This window comes from Lynx rufus, unplaced genomic scaffold, assembly GCF_022079265.1.
Source record: "Lynx rufus isolate CCGP_SWC_20201006 ecotype Redwood Valley unplaced genomic scaffold, mLynRuf1.p SCAF_2, whole genome shotgun sequence".
Taxonomy (NCBI): domain Eukaryota; kingdom Metazoa; phylum Chordata; class Mammalia; order Carnivora; family Felidae; genus Lynx; species Lynx rufus.
In genome coordinates this window covers 187,112,906-187,138,222 of record NW_025814834.1, presented here as the reverse complement: position 1 = coordinate 187,138,222, position 25,317 = coordinate 187,112,906, and the positions used below count along the sequence as shown (strand labels likewise).

The window sequence follows — 25,317 nt, the reverse complement described above, 5'->3', positions numbered from 1 at the left end:
CTCCTCCTCCATACCTGTAACCCCAGCTCCAGAGCCACGTTGAGCAGGGTGCTGTCAGTACTACTGTCTGTGGGAGTAGCAATCTTGAATGCATCTTGGGCCAGTTTGAAGATGAGGGAGGAAGAATGGATGTGCTTCTGTATTGCTTCCAGAATTGTCCGGAGCCTCAGAGTGTCCCCTATAGGTGCCGAGAGATGGGACAGTGACAGGTCTTCTTTAAAGTCTCCCTGAGTCTACTGATCACATAGGTACTGGCTGAATTGGCTACTATCAATTCATTGAATGCTTCTGAATACTACCGTCTCTTTTGGGTAGACATGCTATGTCTCCACTAAACCCACTGGAGACTGCTTCCTTCACCAGGCCCCTGCATGAATTCACTTCTCTCTACCTTTTCATCTGCCTCTATCCTTCACCTTTTCCCCTCAGTCTCCTTAGGTCCCAGAAATAATTTTTACGAACACCTGACTTTTGAGAGCTGCTTATATAGGAGATAGGAAGCCGCATTATTGTCAGAAAAGTATGCTAGTTCCATTGTTTGCTTCCCACTGCAGCTCCCTGGAGCAAAAAGGAGCTGGGCCACCACTTCTTATTCAGCAGGCAAGGATTCTATACAAAGTACTAGTGCAGAGACTTAAGAAATATACCACAGGAAGGGCATGTATACCATATGAAGTGAAAGTCACTGTATGAAGGTTGTATAGTATATGAAAGATCGGTGTATCTTATGAAGGAGTAAAATGTGAAGTAAAGATAGAACAAAAAGTAGGTCTTATGTCTGACAAAGAGGTGTAGTGGTAAGAGCATATAGGCTTTGGAATGAAATACATTGGGAATTGAACCTAGTTCAGCCACTTACTAGCTCAGTTTCTTTATCCATAAAACAGAAATAATAACCTTTAGGGTTGTTGTGAGAATTATAAGCAACCTGTATATAGTTAATATTCTATGATCCTACTTTTGTAAAAAAAAAAAAGTAGTAGTAGTAGTAGTAGTGTATGTGTGTGCATATAAATGATTAGAAAATCTCCAGGAATATTTATACCAATGTCTTAGTAGTAGTTATCTTTCGATGCCAGAATTATGGGAGAGAGTACTTTTTTTTCCTTCTGTCATCTTTAAAAGCAATTTTTAAAATTAAAAGACTTCATGTTTAGGCAGTTTTAGGTTTGCATAAAATTGAGCAGATAGTACAGTAAAGTACACTTCTTACATACTCCTATCCCCATTTCCCATTTCCCCTATTATTAATGTCTTACATTAGTGTGGTACATTTGATGAACCTACATTGACATATTGTTATCATTTGAAGACCATGGTTTATATTAGGCTTCACTGAGATATACAGTTCTCTGGGTTTTAACAAAGGCATGGTATCATGGGCCCATCATTACTGTACAGAATAGATTCATTGCTCTAAAAATCTCCTGTGTTCTACCTTTTCATCCCTCTCCTCATTCCCCCTAAGAATACTGATCTTTTTTTTTTTAATTGTCTCTATAATTTTACCTTTTCCACAATGTCGTATACTTGGAACCACAGTATGTAACCTTTGAGACTGGCTTCCACCAACCAGTCTTAAGAACCTTAAGAACACTTAAGGTTCCTCCATTTCTTTTTGTGTCTTGATAGCTAACTTCTTTTTATTGGTAAATAATATTGCATTGTATGAGATGTAGGTTTATCCATTCACCTTTTGAAGGACATTTTGGTTGCTTCTAGTTTCTGGCAATTACAAATATAGCTGCTATAAACATTTGTATGAAAGTTTTTATGTGGACATAAGTTTCCAATTCATTTGGTAAAATACCTAGGAGCATGATTGCTGGATCAGATGGCAAGACTATGTTTAGCTTTGTAAAAAACTGTCAAACTGTCTTCCACAGTGGCTGCACCTTTTGCATTCCCACAAGCAATGAGAGTTCCTGTTGCTCCACATCCTTACTAGTATTTGGTATTGTCAATGTTTTGGATTTTAGCCATTCTAATAGGTATGCAGTGGTATCTCCTTTTTGTTTTAATTTTCATTTTCCCAATGACATGTGATACTGAGCATCTTTTCATATGCTTGTCATCTCTGTATCTTCTTTCATGAGGCACCTGTTCAGGTCTTTTGCCTTTTTTTTTTTTTAAAGTGTTTTTAATGTTTATTTTTGAGAGACAGAGAGACAGAGGACAAGCTGGGGAAGGACAGAGAGAGATGTAGACACAGAATCTGAAGCAGGCTTTAGGTTCCAAGCTGTCAGCACAGAGCCCGAGGCGGGGCTCCAACTCATGAGCCATGAGATCATGACCTGAGCTGAAGTTGACCTTAACCAGCTGAGCCCCAGTCTTTTGCCCATTTTTAAATTCAGTTGTTTGAAACTGAGGGTTGATGGGGGGTGGGAGGGAGGGGAGGGTGGGTGATGGGTATTGAGGAGGGCACCTTTTGGGATGAGCACTGGGTGTTGTATGGAAACCAATTTGTCAATAAATTTCATATATATAAAAAAAATAAAAAATAAAAAATAAAAAAAATAAATAAATTCAGTTGTTTGTCTTCTTATTATTGAGTTTTAAGAGTTATGTATTTGGAATACGAGTTCTTTTTTTTTTTTATGTTTATTTTGAGAAAGAAAGAGAGTGAGCGAGTGTGTGCAAGCTGGGGAGAGGCAAGAGAAAGGGGAGAGATTCCCAAGCAGGCTCCATGTTCAGTGCTCAGCTCTACACAGGGCTTGACCTCACGACCATGAGATCACCTTCTGAGCCTAAATCAAGAGTCGGACACTCAACCGACTGAGCCACCCAGGTGCCCCTGGGATACAAGTTCTTTATCGGATAAATGTTTTACAAATATTGTCTCCCAGTCTGTGACTTGTCTTTTCAGTTTCTTAACAGTGTTATTCACTCAGAAGTTCTTCCTTTTTTTTATTAAAAATTTTTAATGGTTATTTTTGAGACACACACACACACACACACACACACACAGTGTGAGCGAGGGAAGGGCAGAGAGACAGGGAGACACAGAATCCGAAGCAGGCTCCAAGCTCTGAGCTGTCAGCCCTGAGCCGGACGTGGGGCTTGAACTCACAAACTGTGAAATCATAATCTCAGCCAAAGTCACATGCTTAACTGACTGTCCCACAAGTTCTTCCTTTTAATGAAGTCCTACTTTTCAATTTTTTCTTTCATGCATTATATTTTTGGTATTGTATCTAAAAAGTCATTGCTAAACCCAAGGTCTCTAGATTTTCTATGTTATCCTAGGTTTATAGTTTTATGTATTACCTTTATGCCTTTGATCTATTTTAATTAAAAAAAATTTTTTTTCAATGTTTATTTATTTTTGGGACAGAGAGAGACAGAGCATGAACGGGGGAGGGGCAGAGAGAGAGGGAGACACAGAATCGGAAACAGGCTCCAGGCTCTGAGCCATCAGCCCAGAGCCTGACGCGGGGCTCGAACTCACGGACCGCGAGATCGTGACCTGGCTGAAGTCGGACGCTTAACCGACTGCGCCACCCAGGCGCCCCTGATCTATTTTAATTTTTATGAAAGGTGTAAGGTAAGGTCAGTGTCTATACATATTTTTTTCTGCAGGTGGAGGCAGTTTTTCCAGTACCAGTTGTTGAAAGGACTATCTTTCACTTCTTTGTCAAAGATCAGTTTGCTATATTTGTGTGAGTTTATTTCTGAGCTCTCTATTCTGTTCCATTCATCTAGTTGTCTACTCTTTTGCCAATTCCATACTGCCTTGATTACTGTAGCTTTACAGCAAGTCTTGAGGTTGGGTAGTGTTAGTTCTCCAGCTTTGTTCTTCAATACTGTGTTGGCTATACTAGGTCTTTAGCTTTTAGAGTTTTTCAGTATCACAAAATAACTTGCTGGGATTTTGGTTGAGACTATATTGAATCTATAGATCAACCTAGGAAGAACTAACATAATAATAATAATGAATCTTCCTATCTATGGATACGGAATATCTATTTATTCAGATCTTTGATTTCTTTCATCAAAATTTTATAGTTTTCCTCATATAGATCTTACACATATTTTGTTAGATTTACTAAGTACTTTTGGGGGGGTGCTAATGTAAATATATTGTTTTTATTTTTATTTATTTATTTTTTTTAAAAAATGTTTATTTATTTATTTTTGGAGAGAGAGAAAGTGAGCAGATGAAGGGCAGAGAGAGAGGGAAAGAGAGAATCCCAAGAAGGCTCTGTGCTGTCAGTGCAGAGCCTGATGCAGAGCTCCATCTCACAACTGTGAGATCATGACCTGAGCCAAAATCAAGAGTTAGATACTTAGTGACTGAGCCACTCAGGTGCCCCAATATATATTTTTTCATTTCAAAAATATTTTAAATGTTTATTTATTTTTGAGAGAGAGAGCACAAGCAGGGGAGGGGCACAGAGAGAGGGGGACAGAGGATTAGAAGAAGGCTCTGCGCTGATGGCAGAGAACCCAATGTGAGGCTCAAACTCCCAGACTGCAAAGTCATGACCTGAGCCAAAGTTGGATGCTCAACCAACCAAGCCACTAAGGCGCCCCTCTATTTCAAATTTCAATTGCTCATTGCTGGGATATAGGGGGGCAACTGACATGTATTATATATAAAAGTCAATTGCCTTCCTATATATATATATTTTTTCATATATATAAAAGATGTTTCTTTTTTGAAAACTGAAGTATAGTTGACATAATGTTACACTAGTTTCAGGTAAACAACATAATGATTCAACAACTCCTTAAGTTATCACAACTGTAGTGACCATCTATCATATAATACTATTAGAAATATAACACTATTAGAAAACCCCTGATTATATTCCCTATGCTGTACCTTTCATTCCACGATGTGTTCATTCCATTACTGAAGTCTGTACCTCCCACTCCCCTCTACCCATTTCGCTGATCTCCCCGCTCCCCTCCTCCTTGGTAACCACATATTTGTTTTCTGTATTTATGAGTCTGTTTCTGCTTTCTGTTTATTCATTTGTTTTGTTTTTTTTTAGATTACACATATAAGTGAAATCATATGATAGACTTTTGTTTATACAGATTTTAAATTTTGCATAAAATCTTTCATTCTTTTCTTTTTTAAAATTTAAATTGTAGGGGCGGGGCGCCTGGGTGGCGCAGTCGGTTAAGCGTCCGACTTCAGCCAAGTCGCGATCTCGCGGTTCGGGAGTTCGAGCCCCGCGTCGGGCTCTGGGCTGATGGCTCAGAGCCTGGAGCCTGTTTCCGATTCTGTGTCTCCCTCTCTCTCTGCCCCTCCCCCGTTCATGCTCTGTCTTTCTCTGTCCCAAAAATAAATAAAAACGTTGAAAAAAAAGTTAAAAAAAAATTGTAGGGGCGCCTGGGTGGCTCAGTCGGTTAAGCGACCGACTTCAGCTCAGGTCACGATCTCGCGGTTCCTGAGTTCGAGCCCCGCGTCGGGCCCTGGGCTGATGGCTCGGAGCTTGGAGCCTGCTTCTGATTCTGTGTCTCCCTCTCTCTCTGCCCCTCCCCCGTTCATGCTCTGTCTCTCTCTGTCCCAAAAATAAATAAATGTTAAAAAAATAAAAATAAATAAAATTTAAATTGTAGTTAGTAAACATACAGTGCAATATAGGTTTCAGGAGTAGAATTCAGTGATTCATCACTTATATACAACACTCAGTGCTCATCACAACACGTGCCCTCCTTAGTACCCATCACCCAACTAGCCTATCTCCCACCTACCTCCCTACATCAACCCAAAGTTTGTTCTCTATCATTAAGAGTTTCTTGTGGTTTGTTTGCCTCTCTTCTCTCCCCTGCTCTTCCCATATGGTCATCTGTTTTGTTTCTTAAATTCCACATATGAGTGAAATCATATGGTATTTGTCTTTCTCTGATTGACTTATAAAATCTTTAATTCTTACGGTCAGTAATTTATAGGCTCCAAACTAGGATGTTTTAAGGGAACAGGTTAAAAGTATGTGTAACATGTGGAATACCTTTTAAAAAAAGAAAAACCCTGCATTTAGAAAGCTGATTTTTATATATTAACCTTGTATCTTGCAACCTTGTTATAGTAACTTATTCTACTTTTTTTGACTCTTTGGGATTTTCCACATAAACAATCATGTCATTTACAAACCAAAACAGTTTTATTTCTTCTTTCCTAATCTATATACCTTTTATTTCCTTTCTTATCATACTGCATTATCTAGAACTTCCAGTATGTTGAATGGGAAAGGGTGAGAAGGAACATTCCTATCTTATTCCTGATTTTCAGGGGAAAGCATCTAGTTTCTCTCCACTAAGTATGATGGTAGCTGTAGGTTCTTTGTAGATATTCTTTATTTTTTTAAGTTTATTTATTTATTTTGAGAGAGAGACAGAGAGAGCGAGAGTGAGTGAGCATGAGTGGAGGAGGGGCAGAAAGACAGAGGGGCAGAAAGAGAGAGGGGCAGAAAGACAGAGGGGCAGAAAGAGAGAGAATCTCAAGCAGGCTCTGCACTGTCAGCAACGAGCCCGATGTGGGGCTCAAATGCATAAACTGAGATCATGACCTGAGCAGAAATCAAGAGTCAGACACTTAACTGACTGAGCCACTCAGGCGCCCCTAGATTCCTTATAAAATTGATTCTCTTTCTTTTTAACTTTTAAATAATTTTAAAATCATTTTTTATTTTTTAATTAAAAAAATTTAATGTTTATTTTTGAAAGAGAGACAGAGAGACAGAGCATAAATAGGGGAAGGGTAGAGAGAGAGAGAGAGGGAGATACAGAATCTGTAGCAGGCTCCAGGCTCTGAGCTGAGGGCACAGAGCCTGTTGTGGGGCTTGAACTTGTAAACTGCGAAATCATGACCTGAGCTGAAGTTGGATGCGCTATCAACTGAGCCACCCAGGCACTCCAATTTTTAAAAATTTTTATTTTAAGTAGGCTCCATGCCCAACATGGGGCTTTAACTCACAACCCTGAGATCACGAGTTGCATGCTCTAGCAACTGAACCAGTGAGGCACCCCAAGTTGGTTCTCTTCTATTCCTGGTTTGCTGAGTTGTTTTTATCATGAATAGGTGTTGGATTTGGTCAAGTATTTTTCTTGCATCAATTGATATAATTCTATAATCTTCTTTAGTCTGTGGATGTGATAGGTTACATTAATTGACTTTCAAGTGCTGAACCAGCCTTGCATATCTGGGATAAATCCCACTTTGTAATGGTATATAATTCTTTTTATACTTCATTGGATTCAATTTGCTAATACTTTGTTGAGGATTTTGGTACTTATATTCATGAGTAATACTGATCTGCAGTTTTCCTTTCTTGTATTGTCTTTATCTGGTTTTGGTATTAGAGGAGTAATGCTATTCTCATAAGATGAGTTAGGAGGTGTTCTCTCTGCTTCTATTTTCTAGAACAGATTTTAGAGAATTTGTATCATTTATTCCTTAAAAACTCACAAGTGAAATCACCTGGGCCAAGTGCTGTCTGAAAGATTACTGATGCAATTTCTTTAATAGATACACGCTTATTCAGATTATTTATTTCTCCATATGTGAGTTTTGATAGATTGTGTTTTCCAAGGAATTGGTCCATTTCATCATTGAAGATAACAAATTTGTGGAAATATAATTGCATAATTTTTCTTTATCATCTTTTTAATATATAGGGGACTCCTGTTTCATTTATGATATTAGTAATATATATTCTCTCTCTTTTTTCTTGGTTAGCTTGGCTAGAAGTTGGATCAATTTTATTGATCTTTTTATTTTATTAAAAATTTAAAAAAATTTGGGGGGCACCTGGGTGGCTTAGTTGGTTAAGTGTCTGACTTTGGCTCAGGTCATGATCTCACGGTTCATGGGTTCGAGCCCCACGTCGGGCTCTGTACTGACATCTTGGAGTCTGGAGCCTGTTTCAGATTCTGTGTCTCCCTCTCTCTCTGCCCCTCCCCTGTTCACGCTCTGTCTCTGTCTCAAGAATAAATAAACATTAAAAAAATTTTTTTTAATTAAAAAAAATTTTTAATGTTTATTTTTGAGAGAGAAAGAGAGAGACAAAGAGAGAGAGAGACAGTGTGAGCAGGGAAGGGGTGAGAGAGAAGGAGACACAGAATTCAAAGCAGGCTCCAGGCTCTGAGCTATCAGCACAGAGCCTGACGCAGGGCTCAAACTCACAAACTGTGAGATCATGACCCCCTGAGCCAAAGTCAGATGCTTTACCGACTGAGCCACCCAGGTGCCCCTTTTCTTTTTAACTTTTTTAAAAGTTTATTTATTTATTTTGAGAGATGGAGGGAGGGAGAGAAAGTGAGGGAGAGAGAGAGAGGCAGAGAGATAGGGAGAGAGAGAGAATTCTAAGCAGGTTCTGCACTGTCAGCACAGAGCCCTATGTGGGGCTCAGACTCATGAACCGTGAGATCATGACCTAAGCCGAAATCAAAAGTTAAACACTCAACTGACTGAGGCACTCAGGCGCCCCTTTTCTTTAAACTTTTTTTAACAGTTTGAGAGCGAGCAATTTGATGGATCTATTCAAAGAAGTGCCTTTTGCTTTGAGTTTCCTCTATTTTTTTTATTTTCAATTTCAATGATTTTTTTCTGTAATTTTTATAATTTATTTTCTTCTGCTAGCTTTAAGTTAATGTTGCTCTTCTTTCTTTAGTTTGCTAAAGTGTAAGCTTAGATTATTGATTTTATTTTCCCTTCAGCTTGAGATATAATTGACATATAACTTTGTGTAAGTTTAAGGTATATAGTGTGATTTCATAAACATATTGCAAACGATTACCACGATTAGATTAATTAACACATTCATTATTGTGTGTGTGTGTGTGTGTGTGTGTGTGTGGTTAGAACATTTAAAACCTATACTCTTAGCAGATTTCAAGTATACAACACAGTATTGTTAGTTATAGTCACCATGCTATATGTTAGATTCCAAGAACTTATTTAATTATAACAGAAAATCTGTACTCTTTGACGACGATCTTCCCATTTCTCCCACTCCTCAGGCCCTGGAAACCACCAATCTACTCTGTTTCTATGAATTTGGCACTTTTAGATTCCACATATAAGTGCGATCATACTGTATTTGTCTTTTTTTTGACATAACAACATGGGTGAACCTTGAGGGCATCCTGTTTAGTTTTCACTATATACGATGCCTTTCAGGTTCATTCATGTTGTTATAAGTGACTGGATTTTCTTCCTTTTTTATGGCTGAATAATATTCCTGTGTGTGTGTGTGTGTGTGTGTGTGTGTGTGTGTGTGTATTACTATACATTCTTTATCTATCTATTTATCCATTGGTGGACACTTAGGTTTTTTCCAAATCGTGGCTATTGTGAATAATGCTGCAATGCAGTAAATACAGGGGTGCAGATAACTCTTTAAGAGTGATTCCATTTCCTTTGGATATGTATACTTGGAAGTGGGACTGCTGGACCACATATGGTAGTTCTATTTTAAAATTAAAAAAATTTTTTTTAATGTTTATGATTTATGAGAGGCAGGGTGCAGGCGGGAAAGGGGCAGAGAGAGAGGGAGACATAGAATCTGAAGCAGGCTCAAGAATCTGAGCTGTCAGCACGGATCCCGACTCAGGGCCCGAACCCATGGACTGCAAGGTCATGACCTGAGCTGAAGTTGGATGCTTAACCGGCTGAGCCAACTAGGTGCCCCTCTACTTTAAATTTTTGAGAAAGCTCCATACTGTCTTCCAAAGTAGCTGTACCAATCTGCATTTATACCAATACTGCATGAGGGTACCTTTTTCTGCACATCCTTGCCAGTACTTGTTATCTCTTGTTTTCTGATAATAACCATTTTGAGAGGGTAAGGTCATAGATTATTGATTTTAAATTCTCTTTCTTTTCTGGGGTGCCTGGTGGCTCAGTTGTTTAGGCCACTAACTCTTGATTTTGGCTCAGGTCATGATCTCACAGTTCATGGGAACAAGCAGCACAAAGCCTGTTTGGGATTCTCTCTCTCTCCATCTCTGCCCCTCCCCTGCTTGTGCTTGTTCTCTCTCAAAATAAATAAACAAGCAAAAAAATTGGGCAGAGCCTTCAGTAGCTGTTGCCTTTGAATTTTTTTTCTTTTCTAACATATGCATTTTAATGCTATAAATTTCCCTCCAAGCACTGCTTTTGCTGCATCTCACACATTTCGATCATTTGTATTTTAACTTTCATTTAGTTCAAAATATTAAAAAATTCCTCGACATTTTTTTTGACCTATGTGCAACTTAGAGGTGTGTTGTTTAATCTCTATGTATTCTGGGATTTTCCAGTTATCCTTCTGTTATTGATTTCTAGTTTAATTCCCCTGTTGTCTGAGAATATACTTTGTATGATTTCTTTTATTAAATTATTTAGGTGTGTTTTACGGTACAGAATGTGGTCTATCTTGGTGAATGTTCCATGTGAGCTTGAGAAGAATGTGCATTTTGTTGTTGTCTGATGAAGTATTCTATAAATGTTAATTGGATCCAGTTCATTGATATTGCTATTCAGTTCAAGTATATCCTTACTGATTTTCTGCCTACTGGATTTGTCAACTGCTGATAGAAATATGTTGAGTTCTCCAACTATAATAGTGGATTTGTTTATTTCTTCTCATTCTATCAGTTTTTGCCTCATGTATTTTGATGTTCTGTTACTAAGTACATATATATTAAGGATTATTATGTCTTCTTGGAGAACTGGCCCCTTTTATAACTGTGGAATGCCTCTCTTTATCCCTGTAATTTTCATGTTTTGAAGCCTGTTTTGTCTAAAATTTATATAGGCACTCCAGCTTTCTTTTGATTTGTGTTAGCATGGTAGACCTTTCTCTGTATTTTGTTGTTGAAGAAATCTGGTTTTAAGAAATATTTTTATTTGTTTGTTTTAGAACTATTTTTAGTATTTCTACTATGTATGCTTTCCTGGAAGAGTACCTTTTCCAGACTCTTCCTGCTTTCAGTGCAACTAGTCTGGCAGTGAGGCTACAGGGTGTGGAAAGTGAGGGCCAGAGTGTTGACAACACCTCCTTGTTTTTTTGTTTTTGTTTTTGTTTTTTTTTGTTTTAAAGTCCTGGCCTCTGTTTTTAGTAGAAAATATTTGGAAAGGTAAAACATATAAGCTCAGTCATAGAGAAGTTAAATGACTGCCTAAAGTCATTTAAGTACTGGGAAAAAAAAATGAAGCCCAGTGCTGTTCAGTGTCTGTACTCAGGGTCTATTTGCTTGTTCTAGCACTGATTCTTTATCAGTTCATTCATCTCTTTATCTATCTATCCTGTATATACATACACACACACACACATATATATGTATATATATATGCTAATTACATTCAAAATGTTGTGTAAATATTATCACTACTTATAAACTTTTAAATCACCCCAAACAGAGGCTCTGTACCTGTTAAACAATAATTTACATTGCCTCTCCCCTCAGGTCCTGGTAGCCTTGAATTTACTTTCTGTCTTTATTAATTTGTCTATTATAGATATTTCATATAAATGTAATCATACAATATTTATCCTTTTGTATCTGGATTATTTCACTTAGCATGTCTTCAACGTTCCCCCAGGTTGTAGCATGTATCAGAATGTCATTTCTCTTTATGACTTAATAATATTCCATTCTATGTATATACCACATTTTGTTTGTTTATTCATATGTTGACAGACACTGGGTTGTTCCCAACTTTTGGCTATTATGAATAATGCCGCAATGAACACTGATGTTCTGTATCTGAGTTCCTTTTTCCTTCCTTCCTTCTTTTCTTTCTTGTTTAATGTTTATTTTCAGAAAGAGAGAGTGAGCAGGGAGGGGCAGAGAGAGGCAGAGAGAGAATCCCAAACAGGCTCCACACTGTCAGCACAGAGCACAATGCAGGGTTTGATCCTACGAGCTGAACTGTGAGATCATGACCTGAGCTGAAATCAAGAGTCAGATGCTTAACCAGCTGAGCCACCCAGGTGCCCTGTTCCTCTTTTCTATTCTTCTGGTTATATACCTAGGAGTGGAATAGCTGGGTTATATTGTACTTCTATTTAAAATTTTTAGGAACAGGGGTCATGGCCAGCTCATGGCATGTGACTCTTGATCTTGGGATTGTGAGTTTGGGCCCTACATTGGGTATAGAGCTTATATTAAAAAAAATAAAAAATAAAAATTTCAAGAACAATCAAACTATTTTCCACAGCAGCTGTCCCATTTTGCATTCCCACCAGCAATATACAACATTCCAATTTCTCCACATCCTTGCCAACTTTCTTTATTATTTTTTATAATAGCCATTCTAATGGGTGTGAGGTAGTATCTCATTGTGGTTTTGATTTGCATTTCCCTAATGACTAATGATTAATGATGTTGAGTATCTTTTCATGAGCTTATTATTTATATATGTTCTTTGGAGAAATGTCTTTTCAAGTCTTTTGCCCATTTTTAAATTGGATTGGTTGTTTTTTTGTTGTTGAGTTGTAGTTCTTTATATATTTGTATATTAAGCCCTTTCAGATATATGCTTTACAAATATTCCATCCTATAGGGTGTCTTTTTACTTTCTTTTTTTTTTTTTCAACGTTTATTTATTTTTGGGACAGAGAGAGACAGAGTATGAACGGGGGAGGAGCAGAGAGAGAGGGAGACACAGAATCGGAAACAGGCTCCAGGCTCCGAGCCATCAGCCCAGAGCCTGACGCAGGGCTCGAACTCACGGACCGCGAGATCGTGACCTGGCTGAAGTCGGACGCTTAACCGACTGCGCCACCCAGGCGCCCTCCGTCTTTTTACTTTCTTAACAATATTCTTGGATGAACAAAAGCTTTTAAGTTAAAAAAAATTTTTTTAATGTTTATTCTTGAGAGAAAGAGAGAGAGACAGAGAGAGACAGAGAGAAAGCATGAACAGGGTAGGGACAGAGCAAGAGAGGGATACCAAGCAAGAGAAGGTCACAAAATCTGAAGCAGGCTCCAGGCTCTGAGTTGTCAACACAGAGCCCGATGCAGGACTCGAACTCACAAGCTGTGAGATCATGACCCGAGCCAAAGTCAGACACTTAACTGACTGAGCCACCTAGGTGCTCCAAAAGCTTTTAAGTTTTTAAAGAAGGTTTTAGTTTTAAGTAATCTCTATACACAATATGGGGCTTGAACTTACAACCCCAAGATCAAGAGTAACATGCTCCACTGACCAAGCCGGCCAGGCACCCCCCAAAGTTTTTAATTTTGATAAGGTCCAATTTACTTTTTCTTTTGTTGTTCATGCTATTGGTGTCATATCTAAGAATCCATTGACAAGTCAAGGTCATAAAGATTTATCCCTACATTTTCTTCTATGAAGTTTATGGCTTTAGCTTTTATATTTAGGTCATTGGTGTATCCCTTTACTTTTACTCCATCTGTATCTTTATATTTAAACTGGGTTTCTTGTAGACCACATATAATTAGGCTTTGGTGTTTTTGTTTCAAATGTGCTCTGTCAGTCTCTGCCTTTTGATTGGCATATTTAGACCATTAACATTTAAAGTGATTACTGATATAGTTGGATTAACATCTACCATATTTGTAACTGTTTTCTCTTTATTACACTTGTTCTTTGTTTCTTTTTAAAAAAATCTTCCCCCTTTTTTGTCCATCTCTGGCTTACAGTGAGCATTATTTTATAATTTAATTTTCTTTTCTCTCTTGTTAATTATACTTCCTTTGAAGGTTATTTTAGTGTTTACCCTAGAGTTGCAGTATATGTTTACAATGAGTCTAAGTTCATTTTCAAATAACTATACCACTTCATAAGGTGCCTTCTAACAGTATTCTCAATTTTTCCTTTCCTTCTGTAATTTCATTGCTGTCATTCATTTCACTTATCTTTAAGCTATAATCACCCAATATATTGCTACTATACATTGATAGTATTATTTTAAAATTTTTAAAAATATTTTATTTTTAAATCTCTATACCCAATGTGGGGCTCGAACTTATAATCCTGAGATCAAGAGTTACATGTTCTACTACTGAGCCAGCCAGGCACCACTGATATTATTTTAAACAAGCAGTTATCTATTAATTCATTTAAGAATTTAAAAAAATGTTTTATTTTACCTTCATTTATTCCTTCTCTAACACTCTTCCTTTCTTTATGTAGATCTGAGTTTCACATTTATGTATTTTTCCTTTTCTCTGAAGGACTTCTTGCAAAGCAGATCTATTGGCAGTAAATTCCCTCAGTTTGTCTAAGAAAGTATTTCTCCTCTACTATTGGAGGGTAATTTATTTGGATACCAAATTCTAGGGTGGTGATTATTCTTTCAACATTTTACATATTCACTTCACTCTCTCTTGCTTGCATGGTTTGTGAAAGTGATGTAATTTTTATCCTTGTTTCTCAATAGGTAAGGTCTGGTTTTGTTGTATGGTTTCTTTAAAAATTTCTCTGTCTTTGGTATTCTGCAGTTTGAATATATGTTTAGGAGAAAATATTATGGTGTTCATATTTGTTGGTCTTCTTTGAGCTTCCTGGAGCTGCATTCTAGTATCTGTCACTAATTTTGGAAAATTCTCAGCCATTATTACTTCAAATATTTCTTCTGCTCCTTTCTTCTCCTTCTGGTATTCCCATGATGTACATGTTAGATATCTTTTCTAATTGTCCCACAGTTCTCAGATATTCTGTTCTAGGTACCTCCCCACCATTCATTTTTTTCTCTCTGCATTTCAATTTAAGCAGTTTCAATTACATTTATAATTTAAAATTTTGGAAATATTCACATGGTTCAATATTGAAAAGATACAAAAAGGTTAATAATTAAAAGTTCTTTCTCTCCCTCACCCCTGACTCTCATTCACCCACTTCTAATTTATATGCAACTAATAGTATCAATTTTTGGATTACATAACAGGATATTCTATGGTTAATAAGGAAATACATTATGTAGTTCGTCTCCTTAAAAACAACAACAACAAGAACAACAACAACAACAAAAACCTTAAAGAGTAGGCTAGTATATACATATTTGCATGTTATACCCCCCCCACATCAGCATATCTTGGAGATTCTTCCATATCAGTACATAAAGAGCTTCTTTTCCTTTAAATGGCTGCATAGTATTCCATTTATGGATGTACAGATCCACGACTCCTTATTCAAAATCCTTGGATTTTGAATGTGTTTTGGAATTCAGATTTTTTTAAGTTACAGAGATATAATTTATGCATACATTGTACATAATTTTTGCAGTGGGCTTGGAGCAAGATCCCATAATTAAACACATTACTATTTGTGCAGGGAATGAATAAATATTCACACTAGTTGGGATGAAGAGCAAAATCAGTATTGTAATTTATCAATACAGAAATGAAATAGGGTGATATAGACCATAAATACTTGGTACTCTTTATTTCTAAGAAAACATTCAATAAACATAAAACCAAGCTAAATATCTCTACATACATATGCAGAGAATATTTGCTACATCTGGTTTCTTGAGGATATTGGATAAAAGGTTTCATCAGGTTTGCTATTAGAACTGAATATTTAATGATGGGGCAGGAATGGGATTCTTTACAACTAAAATAGATGACCTTTAAAAATGTGTAGTTCTAGGGTAACATAACTCATTAATATGGTTTTCTAGATAAGCAGTGTCTTCAATTAAGCAAGAGCCATAACCTCTTCACTGATAAACACATGTTATTCAAGACCAATTAAGTGCTCATACATTTCCCCCATATTGTCTATGGAGATTTTTTCCATCTGTTATATTTCACCATAGTCATCAATACTAGTCTCATGCTTATTTGGGTTACACCATTTTAGCAATTTTTCTATCTTGCAAGGAATGTACAACAGGTACATAACATATTCAGTATTTTTTTAATATGAGATTGCTCTACTTCAGCGCTTTACAACCTTAGTGCACATAAAAGTCATCTTGAGAATTTGTTTAACATATAGATTCTTGGGCTACACTCACAGAGATTCTGATTCAGTGGATCTGGGAATTTGTATTTTTAACAAGCTTACAAGCAATGTTGATGCTACTTGTCCACTGACCACACTTTTGAGTAGCAAGGCTCTGACTTATTTAGACTTTTAGTCAATAAAATTTTAGCATAAGTAGTAAGACTATATATCTTTTCAGTAGTGACAAAATCCTTCAAAGTCTTTATCTACAGGTTTACTTTCAAACGTTATTGTAAGCCAAAGTGTCTGCCAAATATTTATCAATCATTCCAACCACCAGCAACTGTGTAAATGGCATCGTTAAGGTAGGCCTGATCAAGCTTCCACAATAACTTTTTAAGGAAGTATTAGACGTTAGCTGCTGCCAAGTATAGAGTATAAAAATTAAAAAATAAATATTACATTTGCTCTTCATTAGGAGTAAAATTTCTTGGTCACAAGAAGTTTAGGAGGGGTATGTGTGGAACGGTGTTCCAGGAATAGTATAATCAATATGGTTTTCTTCCATTCCTGTTTGTGTGCAATGAGTTCATATCATTGGTACAGATTATTAAGTCAGTTAGAAAATATCTCTTCGATTACTTATTCTTTTTTGTTTACACACTAACAATGAAATTGTGAACAACTTCTGAAACATCCTGGATGTTGGCTTTTTCTAACTTTACCTGTCCCCTGCATTGGCACATCCCAGAACTTTCAATCTGTGTTTAAAGTCCTTAAAATCTCTTGTTTGCTCATTAATCATTGTTATTTATTTATTTTTTAAAAAGAATATCAGCACTGCATACATGTTTAGGACTAAGATTTTCATTAAAAATGATCTTAACAAATTTGTCAATATAACTTTCATCTACTTCAAGGTAAGCAGAAGCTTCTTCATCATAGATATTCAGATATTTTATACCATGATGCTTCTTAACTTTCTGCAATCAATTCTGGTATTTTATACTCACCTTAAATATGTTCAGTCCTTCATGGCATATTCTAGCTTGTTTCATGACCAAAAATCATTCAGTGGCATAGTCACACTGCTTCATTGTTGAAACTATTCAATCATGCTCATGTCAACATCTTCATTTTTTGCCCTCTGAAAAATATTCTATTCTTCATTAGTTCTGGTCATTGTTGTTCTGGTAAAACTTCAATACTTTGTCTATTTTTTTTTTTTCAAGTCATGTCATGTTAATTGCCACACCCTATTCTTTAGTAAGATGCCTTACAGACATACCTGGATCAAGTTTCTACACTAACTCTATTTTCTGTGCTACTAAGAATGATAGATGCTTCCATTTTTTCTTATTCTCATCTTCAATTTTCTGGACATTTTTATAGGACAATTAAACTCAAACAGACAAAACAACAACAACATAAACAAAGAAGGCAACACAGTATTAGTGAACAGCAAAGATGTATATGACTAAGAGTGATGAGACCAATGCCTAATGTCAGTTGGGGTCAGGTTTTGCTGTGGAACTTAACAAAAAAAGTTTGGATTTACAAAGCTTTTCAGATTTTGGAATTTCACATAAGAGATTTTGGATATATTTAATCAGTCTCCTATTGATGAATACTTAGAATGTTTAGAATATTTTACAATCACAAACAATGTTGGACTGAAAAACTAGTACAAACATCATTTCACATTTGTACAAATATATTTGTAAGATAAAATCTTGGAAATGAAATTGCTGGGTCAAAGGATATGTGCACTATAATTTTCATAGATATGCCAAATTGCCCTTCACAAAGGGTTACCAATCTATACTCCCACTCCACATCTTTGCAAACACAATGTTTTATCAAAATGTTTTCTTTTATTTTGAAATAATTTCAAAATTACAGAAATGTTCCAAGAATAGTACAGAGAAATCTTTTCTTACCCTTGAAGCATTCAAAAGTATGTGACTTGACAGCCCATCACTCCTGAACACTGTAGTCTACACTTCTGGCAAAGAAGGACAATTTTCTACATACCCATAATACAATCGTCAAAATAAGGAAATTAATATTGATATATTACTACCATCTGCCAGATCCTATTCAAGTTTCACCAATTGTTTCAATTAAGTACTTTATAACAAACAGATTTCATACAAGATCATATTTGTCATGTCTCTTTAGTCTTCGTCATTTTGGGAAAACTCCTCAATCTTCCCTTGACATTTATGATCTTGACACTTTGTAGATTAGACCAGTTATTTTGTTAAGTATGTCCTTCTTTCTGGGTATGCCTGATGTTTCCTCAAGTTCTTATAGCTTCCTAACAGGTGATATATATAAATATGACTTGACCCATTTCTGATGGTATTAACTGTGATCATTTGATTAAAGTGATGTCTGCCAAATTTCTCTAATGTAAAGTTACACATTTTCCCTTTGTGATTGACAAGTATTTTGTGGAAAGATAATTTGAGACTATGTAAATATCCCTTATCAAATGTTCACCCACTAGTTTTATTATCCATTGATGTTTCTAGGCTGAACTAAGTATTATATGGTTGCCAAATGGTATATTCTTTTTTTCCCAAATGTTATATTCTCATTTCATCATTCCTTCCACAATCACCAGTTGGCATTCCACTCTATTCATTTATTTGCTTATACCATGTAAAACTCATGGATATCTATTTTATTCAATGAGTTATAATCAGTTGCCATCATTACTTATCTATACATTTATGTACAGCTTTAAAACTGAGGTATAACTGACATACAATAATCAGTGCATATTTTAAAATGTAAAATTTGATAAATTTTGACATATGTATACCTCCAAGAAACTATCACCACAATCAAGACAATGAACACATACATCATTTCCAAAGTTTCCTTGTGACCTCTGGTAATCCCTTCTTCCCCTTCCATCATAGCTTGCCCCAGCTCCCATTCCCAGGAGACTGCTGATCTTCTTTCTGTCACTATAGTGTGCATTTTCTAGAATTTTATATAAGCAGAATAATACAATATACGGCTTTTCCTTTGGTCTGGCTTCTTTCACTTAGCAATAATTATTTTGAGATTCATTCACATTGTAGTATATATCAATAGTTCATTCCTTTTCATTATTGAGTAGTATTCCACTGTATGGTTATATCACAGTTTGTTTATCCCTTCACATATGGATAGATATTTGGATTGTTTCCAGTTGCTGGTATTAAAAACAAAGCTGGTGTGAACATTCATGCTGAAGATTTTTTATAGATACATACTTCCCTTTCTTTTGGGTGTTATCTAGGAGTGCAACGGCTGAATCATGTCTATTCAACTTTTTAAGAAATTGTAAAATGGTTTCTCAAAGTGGTCTTGCCACTTATGTTCTGCCTATGGTGTATGAAAGCTCCACTTGCTCCATGTCCTTGCCAGTCCTTGCTATAGTTTTTGTTTTTGTTTTTTTTTTTTTTAACTTTAGCCATTTTCTTATCGTGATTCTATTGTATTTCCCTAGGGACTAACGATATGGAACATTTTTCATGTGGTTATTTTCCATCAGAATATCTTTTTTGGTGAAATGTCTCTTCATAGCTTTGCTCATTTTTAAAAAAATAGGTTGTTCATTTTCTTATTGAGTTTTGAGACTTCTTTACATATTCTGGATGCAAGTCATTTATGAGATATGTGATTTGCAAATATTTCTTTCAACCTGTTGCTTTTCATTCTCAACAGAGACTTCATAAAGCAAAAGTTCTTAATTTTGGTAAGACAATTTATCAATTTTTTCTTTTACAGATTGTACTTAAAAATTTTTTTTTAATGTGTATTTATTTTTGAGACAGAGAGAGACAGAGCATGAGCATGGGAGGGGCAGAGAGAGAGGGAGACACAGAATCTGAAGCAGGCTCCAGACCCTGAGCTGTTAGCACAGAGCCCGATGCGGGGCTTGAACTCATGAACCACGAGATCATGACCTAAGCCGAAGTTGGATGCTTAACTGACTGAGCCACCCAGGCGCCCCTGGATTGTACTTTTAATGTTGTATCTACAAAATCTTTGCTTAATATAAAACGAAAATGATTTTTCTAATGTTTTCTTTTAAAAGTTTTATAGTTTTAGCTTTTACATCTAGGTCCTCAATCCCTCATAAATTAATTTTTGTGTATGTTGTAACATTTGTTGAAAAGACCATCTTTTTCTCAACAGAATTGACTTTGCCCTTTATTGAAATAAACTGACCACATATATATATATAAGTATACTTGGGACTTTCTTTTTCATTGATTTGTTTGTCTATCTTACCCCAATAATCCTTACTGGATACTATAGCTTTATAATATGTCTTGAAATTGGGTAGTGTTAGTCTTACCACTTTTGTTTTTCTTTTGCAAAGATGTTTTTGGCTACTGTAGGTCCTTTGCATTTTCATACAAATGTTAGAATCAGATAATCAATTTCTTTTTAATTTTTTTTTAACGTTTATTTATTTTTGAGACAGAGAGAGACAGAGCATGAATAGGGGAGGGGCAGAGAGAGAGGGAGACACAGAATCTGAAACAGGCTCCAGGCTCTGAGCTGTCAGCACAGAGCCCGACGCGGGGCTCGAACTCACAGACTGTGAGATCATGACCTGAGCCGAAGTCGGACGCTTAACTGACTGAGCCACCCAGGCGCCCCCAGATAATCAATTTCTATTCCAAATCCTGTTGAGATTTTGATTGGAATTGCACTGAATCCATACATCAATTTGCAGAAAATCAACATTCAACAATATTGAGTTTTCTAATTCATAAGTGCAAGATATCTTTCAATTTATTTAGGTCTTCTTTCATTTCTCTCAACAGTGTTCTATGATTTTCATCATATAGGCCTTGAATCTTTTGTTAAATTTATTCTATAGTATTTCATACCTTCTTGATACTATTACAATAATTTTTAAATTTCAATTTCTGATTGTTCATTGCTGGTATATCGATTTTTGTATACTGATCTTGTATCCTGCAACCTTGCTAAACTCATTATTAATTTTAATAGCTACTTGTAGATTTCATAGGATTTTCTACATAGATGAGCATATCATCTGAGAATAAAGATAGTTTTACTTATTCCTTTTTTTTTTTTTTTTTAAGATTTTATTTTCAAGTAATCTCTTCACCCAATTTGGGGCTTGAGCCCACAACCCTGAGATCAGGAGTCTCATGCTCCACCAAATGAGCTAGCCAGGCACTCTTACTTCTTCCTTTCTAATGAGGCTATCTTTTATTTCTTTGTACTGTCTAACTGCATTGGTTAGAACCACTGGTATGATGTTGAATGAAGAGCTGAAGGCAAACATCGTTACCTTGTTCCTGATGTTAGGAAGAAAGGATTCAATCTTTTACCATTAAGTTTAAGGGTAGCTGTATATTAGATACCCTTTATCATACCCTTTATCATGTTAAGAAAGTTTACTTCTTTTCCTAGTTTGTTGGGAGTTTTTACTGTTCTTATTAGGGATTAGTACTAGATTTTTATTAAATGATTTTTCTGTAGTTTTTTAAAGTTTATTTATTTTTTGAGAGAGAGTGAGAGAGAGCACACATGAAGAGAGCAGGGCAGGGCAAAGACGGAGAGACAGAATCCCAAGCAGGCTCTGCGCTATAAGTGCTGAGCCTGACACAAGGCTCGAACTCACGAACTGTAAAATCATGACCTGAGCCAAAATCAAGAGTCAGAAGCTTAACTGACTGAACCACCTAGGTGCCCCACTTTTTCTGTATTATTAAGATGATGAAATAACCCAGGTGTTTTCTTTTTTACTCTATTATTATGGTGAATCACAGTGATTGCTTATTGAATGTTAAACTAAACTTACATTCCTGGGATAAACCCTACTTTGTCATGATGTTTTATCTTTTTACGATATATTATTGGATTCAATCTGTTAACATTTTTATTAAAAATTTTTGCGCCTATACTCATAAGGATATTAGTCTGTAGTTTTCTAACATTTATCCATTTTTGAGAGACAGAGCGTGAGCAGGGGAGGGGCAGAGAGAGAGAGAGAGAGGGAGACACAGAATTCGAAGCAGGCTCCAGGCTCTGAGCTATCAGCACAGAGCCTGATGCGGGGCTCAAACTCACAGACCATGAGATCATGACCTGAGCCGAAGTCAGACGCTCAACCGACTGAGCCACCCAGGAGCCCCTGTAGTTTTCTTTTCTTATAATGATTTTTGACTGGTTTTGGTATCAGAGTAATGTTGGCTTCATAGACTGAGGTGGGAAATATTTCTTCCTCTTCAATTTTCTGGAAGAGTTTGTATAGAATTGCTATGTTTTCCTTAAATGTTTGGTAGAAGTGAAGCCAACTAGGCCTGGATTTTTCTTTGTGGAAAGGTGTTTAACTACAAATTCAACTTTTTTGAAATTCATTTCTATATATTATTTATTTTTATTGTGATAAAATATATGTAACATAAATTTTACCATTCTAACCATTTAAGGGTACAATTCAATGACATTAAGTCCATTCACAATGTTGTGTAACTATCGCCACTATACATTTCCAGAACTTTTTCATCATTTCAAATAGAAACTCTATATTCATTAAATAATAACTAATTTCCCCAAGCTCTGTATTCTACTTTCTGTCTCTATGAATTTCTACTCTATTTTGCTTTCTGCCTCTTTGAATTTATGATATTAACTGTGGCCACTTTACTCAAGTGATGTCTGCAAGGTTACTCAATGGCAGAATTACACTTTTTACCTTTATGATTGATAAGTATTTTGTGGAGAGATGCTTTGATACCACACAAACATCCCATTGCTAATAAAATGCCCACTAGTTTAGCATCCACTGATGTTTCTTTGCTGTGGCTATTCTAGGTACCTCACATAAATAGAATCATACAATATTTCTCCTTTTCTGTCTGGTTTATTTTACTTAGTATGTATCAGGATTTCATTCCTTTTTACAACTAAATTAATATTCCAAAGAGTGTATATGTCATATTTTGTTTATTCATCTGTTTGATACATATTTCCAACTTTTTGTTATTGTGAATAATGTTGCTATGAACAGTGATATACAAGTATCTGTCTGAGTCCACGCTTTTAATTCTTTTGGGGTATGCCTAGTTCATTTTTATTTATTCTTGAATGAGCTTTGGTAGTTTATATCTTTCAAGGAATTAATACATTTATGTTGTTTGTTTTATTGACATAAAATTCTTCATAATATTCTTTTATTATTATTTTTATGTCTTTAGAATTTGTTTTGATGTCACCTTTCTCAATCTTGGGATTGGTGATTTTTATCTTCTTTTTGACTTGATCAGTCTGGACAGAGATTTCAATTTTATTTTTCTTTTCAAACAAACAGTGTTTGGTTTCATTAATTTTATGTACTGTTTTTTTTTACATTCTATTTATTGATTTAGGCTCTGATCTTTATTATTTCCTTTCTTCTGCTTACTTTGAGTTTCATTTGATCTTTTTTTTAAATTTAAATTCAAGTTAGTTAACATACAGTGTAGTCTGGGCTTCAGGAGTAGAACCCAGTGATTCATCTCTTACATGTGACACCCAGTGCTCATCCCAAAAAGTGCCCTTCTTAATGCCCGTCACTTATTTAATCCTTCCCCTGCCACCTCTCCTCCAGCAGCCCTCAGTTTGTTCTCTGTATTTAAGAGTCTCTCAGGGTTTACCTTCCTATTTTTATCTTCTTTTTCCTTCCCTTCCCCTATGTTCTGTTGAGTTTCTTAAATGCCACGTATGAGTGAAATCATATGATATCTGTCTTTTGCTTAGCATAATATCCTCTAGTTCCATCCACATTGTTGCAAATGGCAAGATTTCATTCTTTTTCATCACCAAGTAATATGCCTGTGTGTGTGTGTGTGTGTGTGTGTGTAAGTGTGTGTGTGTGTGTACCTTCTTTACCCATTCATCAGTCAATGGACATTGGGCTCATTCCCTAATTTGGGTATTGTTGATAGTGCTGCTAATAACATTGGGGTGCATGTGTCCATTTGAATCAGCATTTTTGTATCCTTTTGTATACCTAGTAGTACAATTGCTGGGTCATAGGGTAGTTCTACTTTTAATTTTTTGAGAAACCTCCATACGGTTTTCCAGAATGGCTACACCAGTTTGCATTCCTACCAACAATGCAAAGGGGTTCCCCTTTCTCCGCATCCTCACCAACATCTGTTGTTTCCTAAGTTGTTAATTTTAGCCATTCTGACAGGTGTGAGGTGGTATCTCCTTTTTCTAGTTTCTGGTTAAGGTGGAAGCTGAGATCACTGATTTGAAAACTTTCTTCTTTTTAGGTACAGGCATTTGGTGTCAAAAACTTCCTTCTAAGTAAAGCTTTAGCTATATTCCAAAAATTTTGATATGCTGTTCTTTTAATTTTCATTCAGTTTAAACATTTTCAAATTTTTTGTTTTTTATCCCTTGTCCAGTGAGTTATATGGAAGTGTGTGATTTAATTTCTCCAAATTTGGTATTTTCCACATATCTTTTTATTATTGATTTTTAATTCAATTGAGGTTGCCTGAAAAGTTGTTTATTTCACCTTTGTTTCTGAAAGATATTTTCACTGATCTAGAATTCTTTAAAAGTACTTTAAAGAATTTTCTCCACTTTCTTCTAGTTTACACTGCTTCTAGTGAGAAACATGCTCTCATGTTTATCTTTTGTACATAATGTCTTTTTTCTCTAGTTACTTTTAAATAAGACTTTCTCTTTAAATACTGGTTTTAAGCAATTTGATTATAGTGTGCCTTGGTATAGTTTTCTTTGTGTTTCTTGTGCTTGAGATTAATTGAACATTTTGGATCTGTAGTCATTCTATCCTGCTTGGAATCTGACATTCTATGCCATACCACTGCCATTCCCACCCCCACAGAGATATCTATTATCAAATTTATTGATTTTTGCCTATAAGAGTGAAAATATTATGTCAGGGTAATTCTAATTCATATTTCTCAAGGGGGGACAAGGATTTTAATTGTTTAAAAGTTACTTGTATCTTTTCTACAACTGTCTGATCATATCCTTTGTTCAGTTTTTGTATTGGTGTATTGTTCATTTACATATTGATTTATCTGTATCTTTTACGTTTTCCATAATAAGTATGTATTTTTGGGGGCAACAAGATACAGTTATTTTTTAAAAAATGCTTTAAAATAGCCATAGTTTCCTGTTATCAGAAAAATACTCACAACCCATGCTAGCTAGTATTTCATTATAGCTTCTCAGGGGCTTATTTTCATCTTCTTTGTAATTAAACCTACCTAGATAACAGGGAGGTATGTGAGCTTAAAAACTTGAGAGTTACTCTGGGCTGCCTATCTTCTGACAAGGAGCCCTGGAAATATCACAAACTCTCATAACTATAAAGAGATTTATAGCACTATCTTAGTCATGACTTTACTGGATCTTCCAAAGGCCCCGAAAGGCTGACAGGATCACTGACAATGA

The 25,317-nt window shown here is 35.8% G+C and overlaps 1 protein-coding gene across 1 annotated transcript in view; it reads right to left on the bottom strand.

The window, feature by feature from the left end:
* Positions 1–25,317, bottom strand: part of ZSWIM5 (zinc finger SWIM-type containing 5) — a 265,035-nt gene that overhangs the window by 2,138 nt on the left and 237,580 nt on the right. Inside the window, exon 12 of the mRNA XM_047085261.1 lies at positions 15–178. Within this exon, the coding sequence (XP_046941217.1) occupies positions 15–178 (164 nt within the window). The remainder of the gene's footprint in view (positions 1–14; positions 179–25,317) is intronic.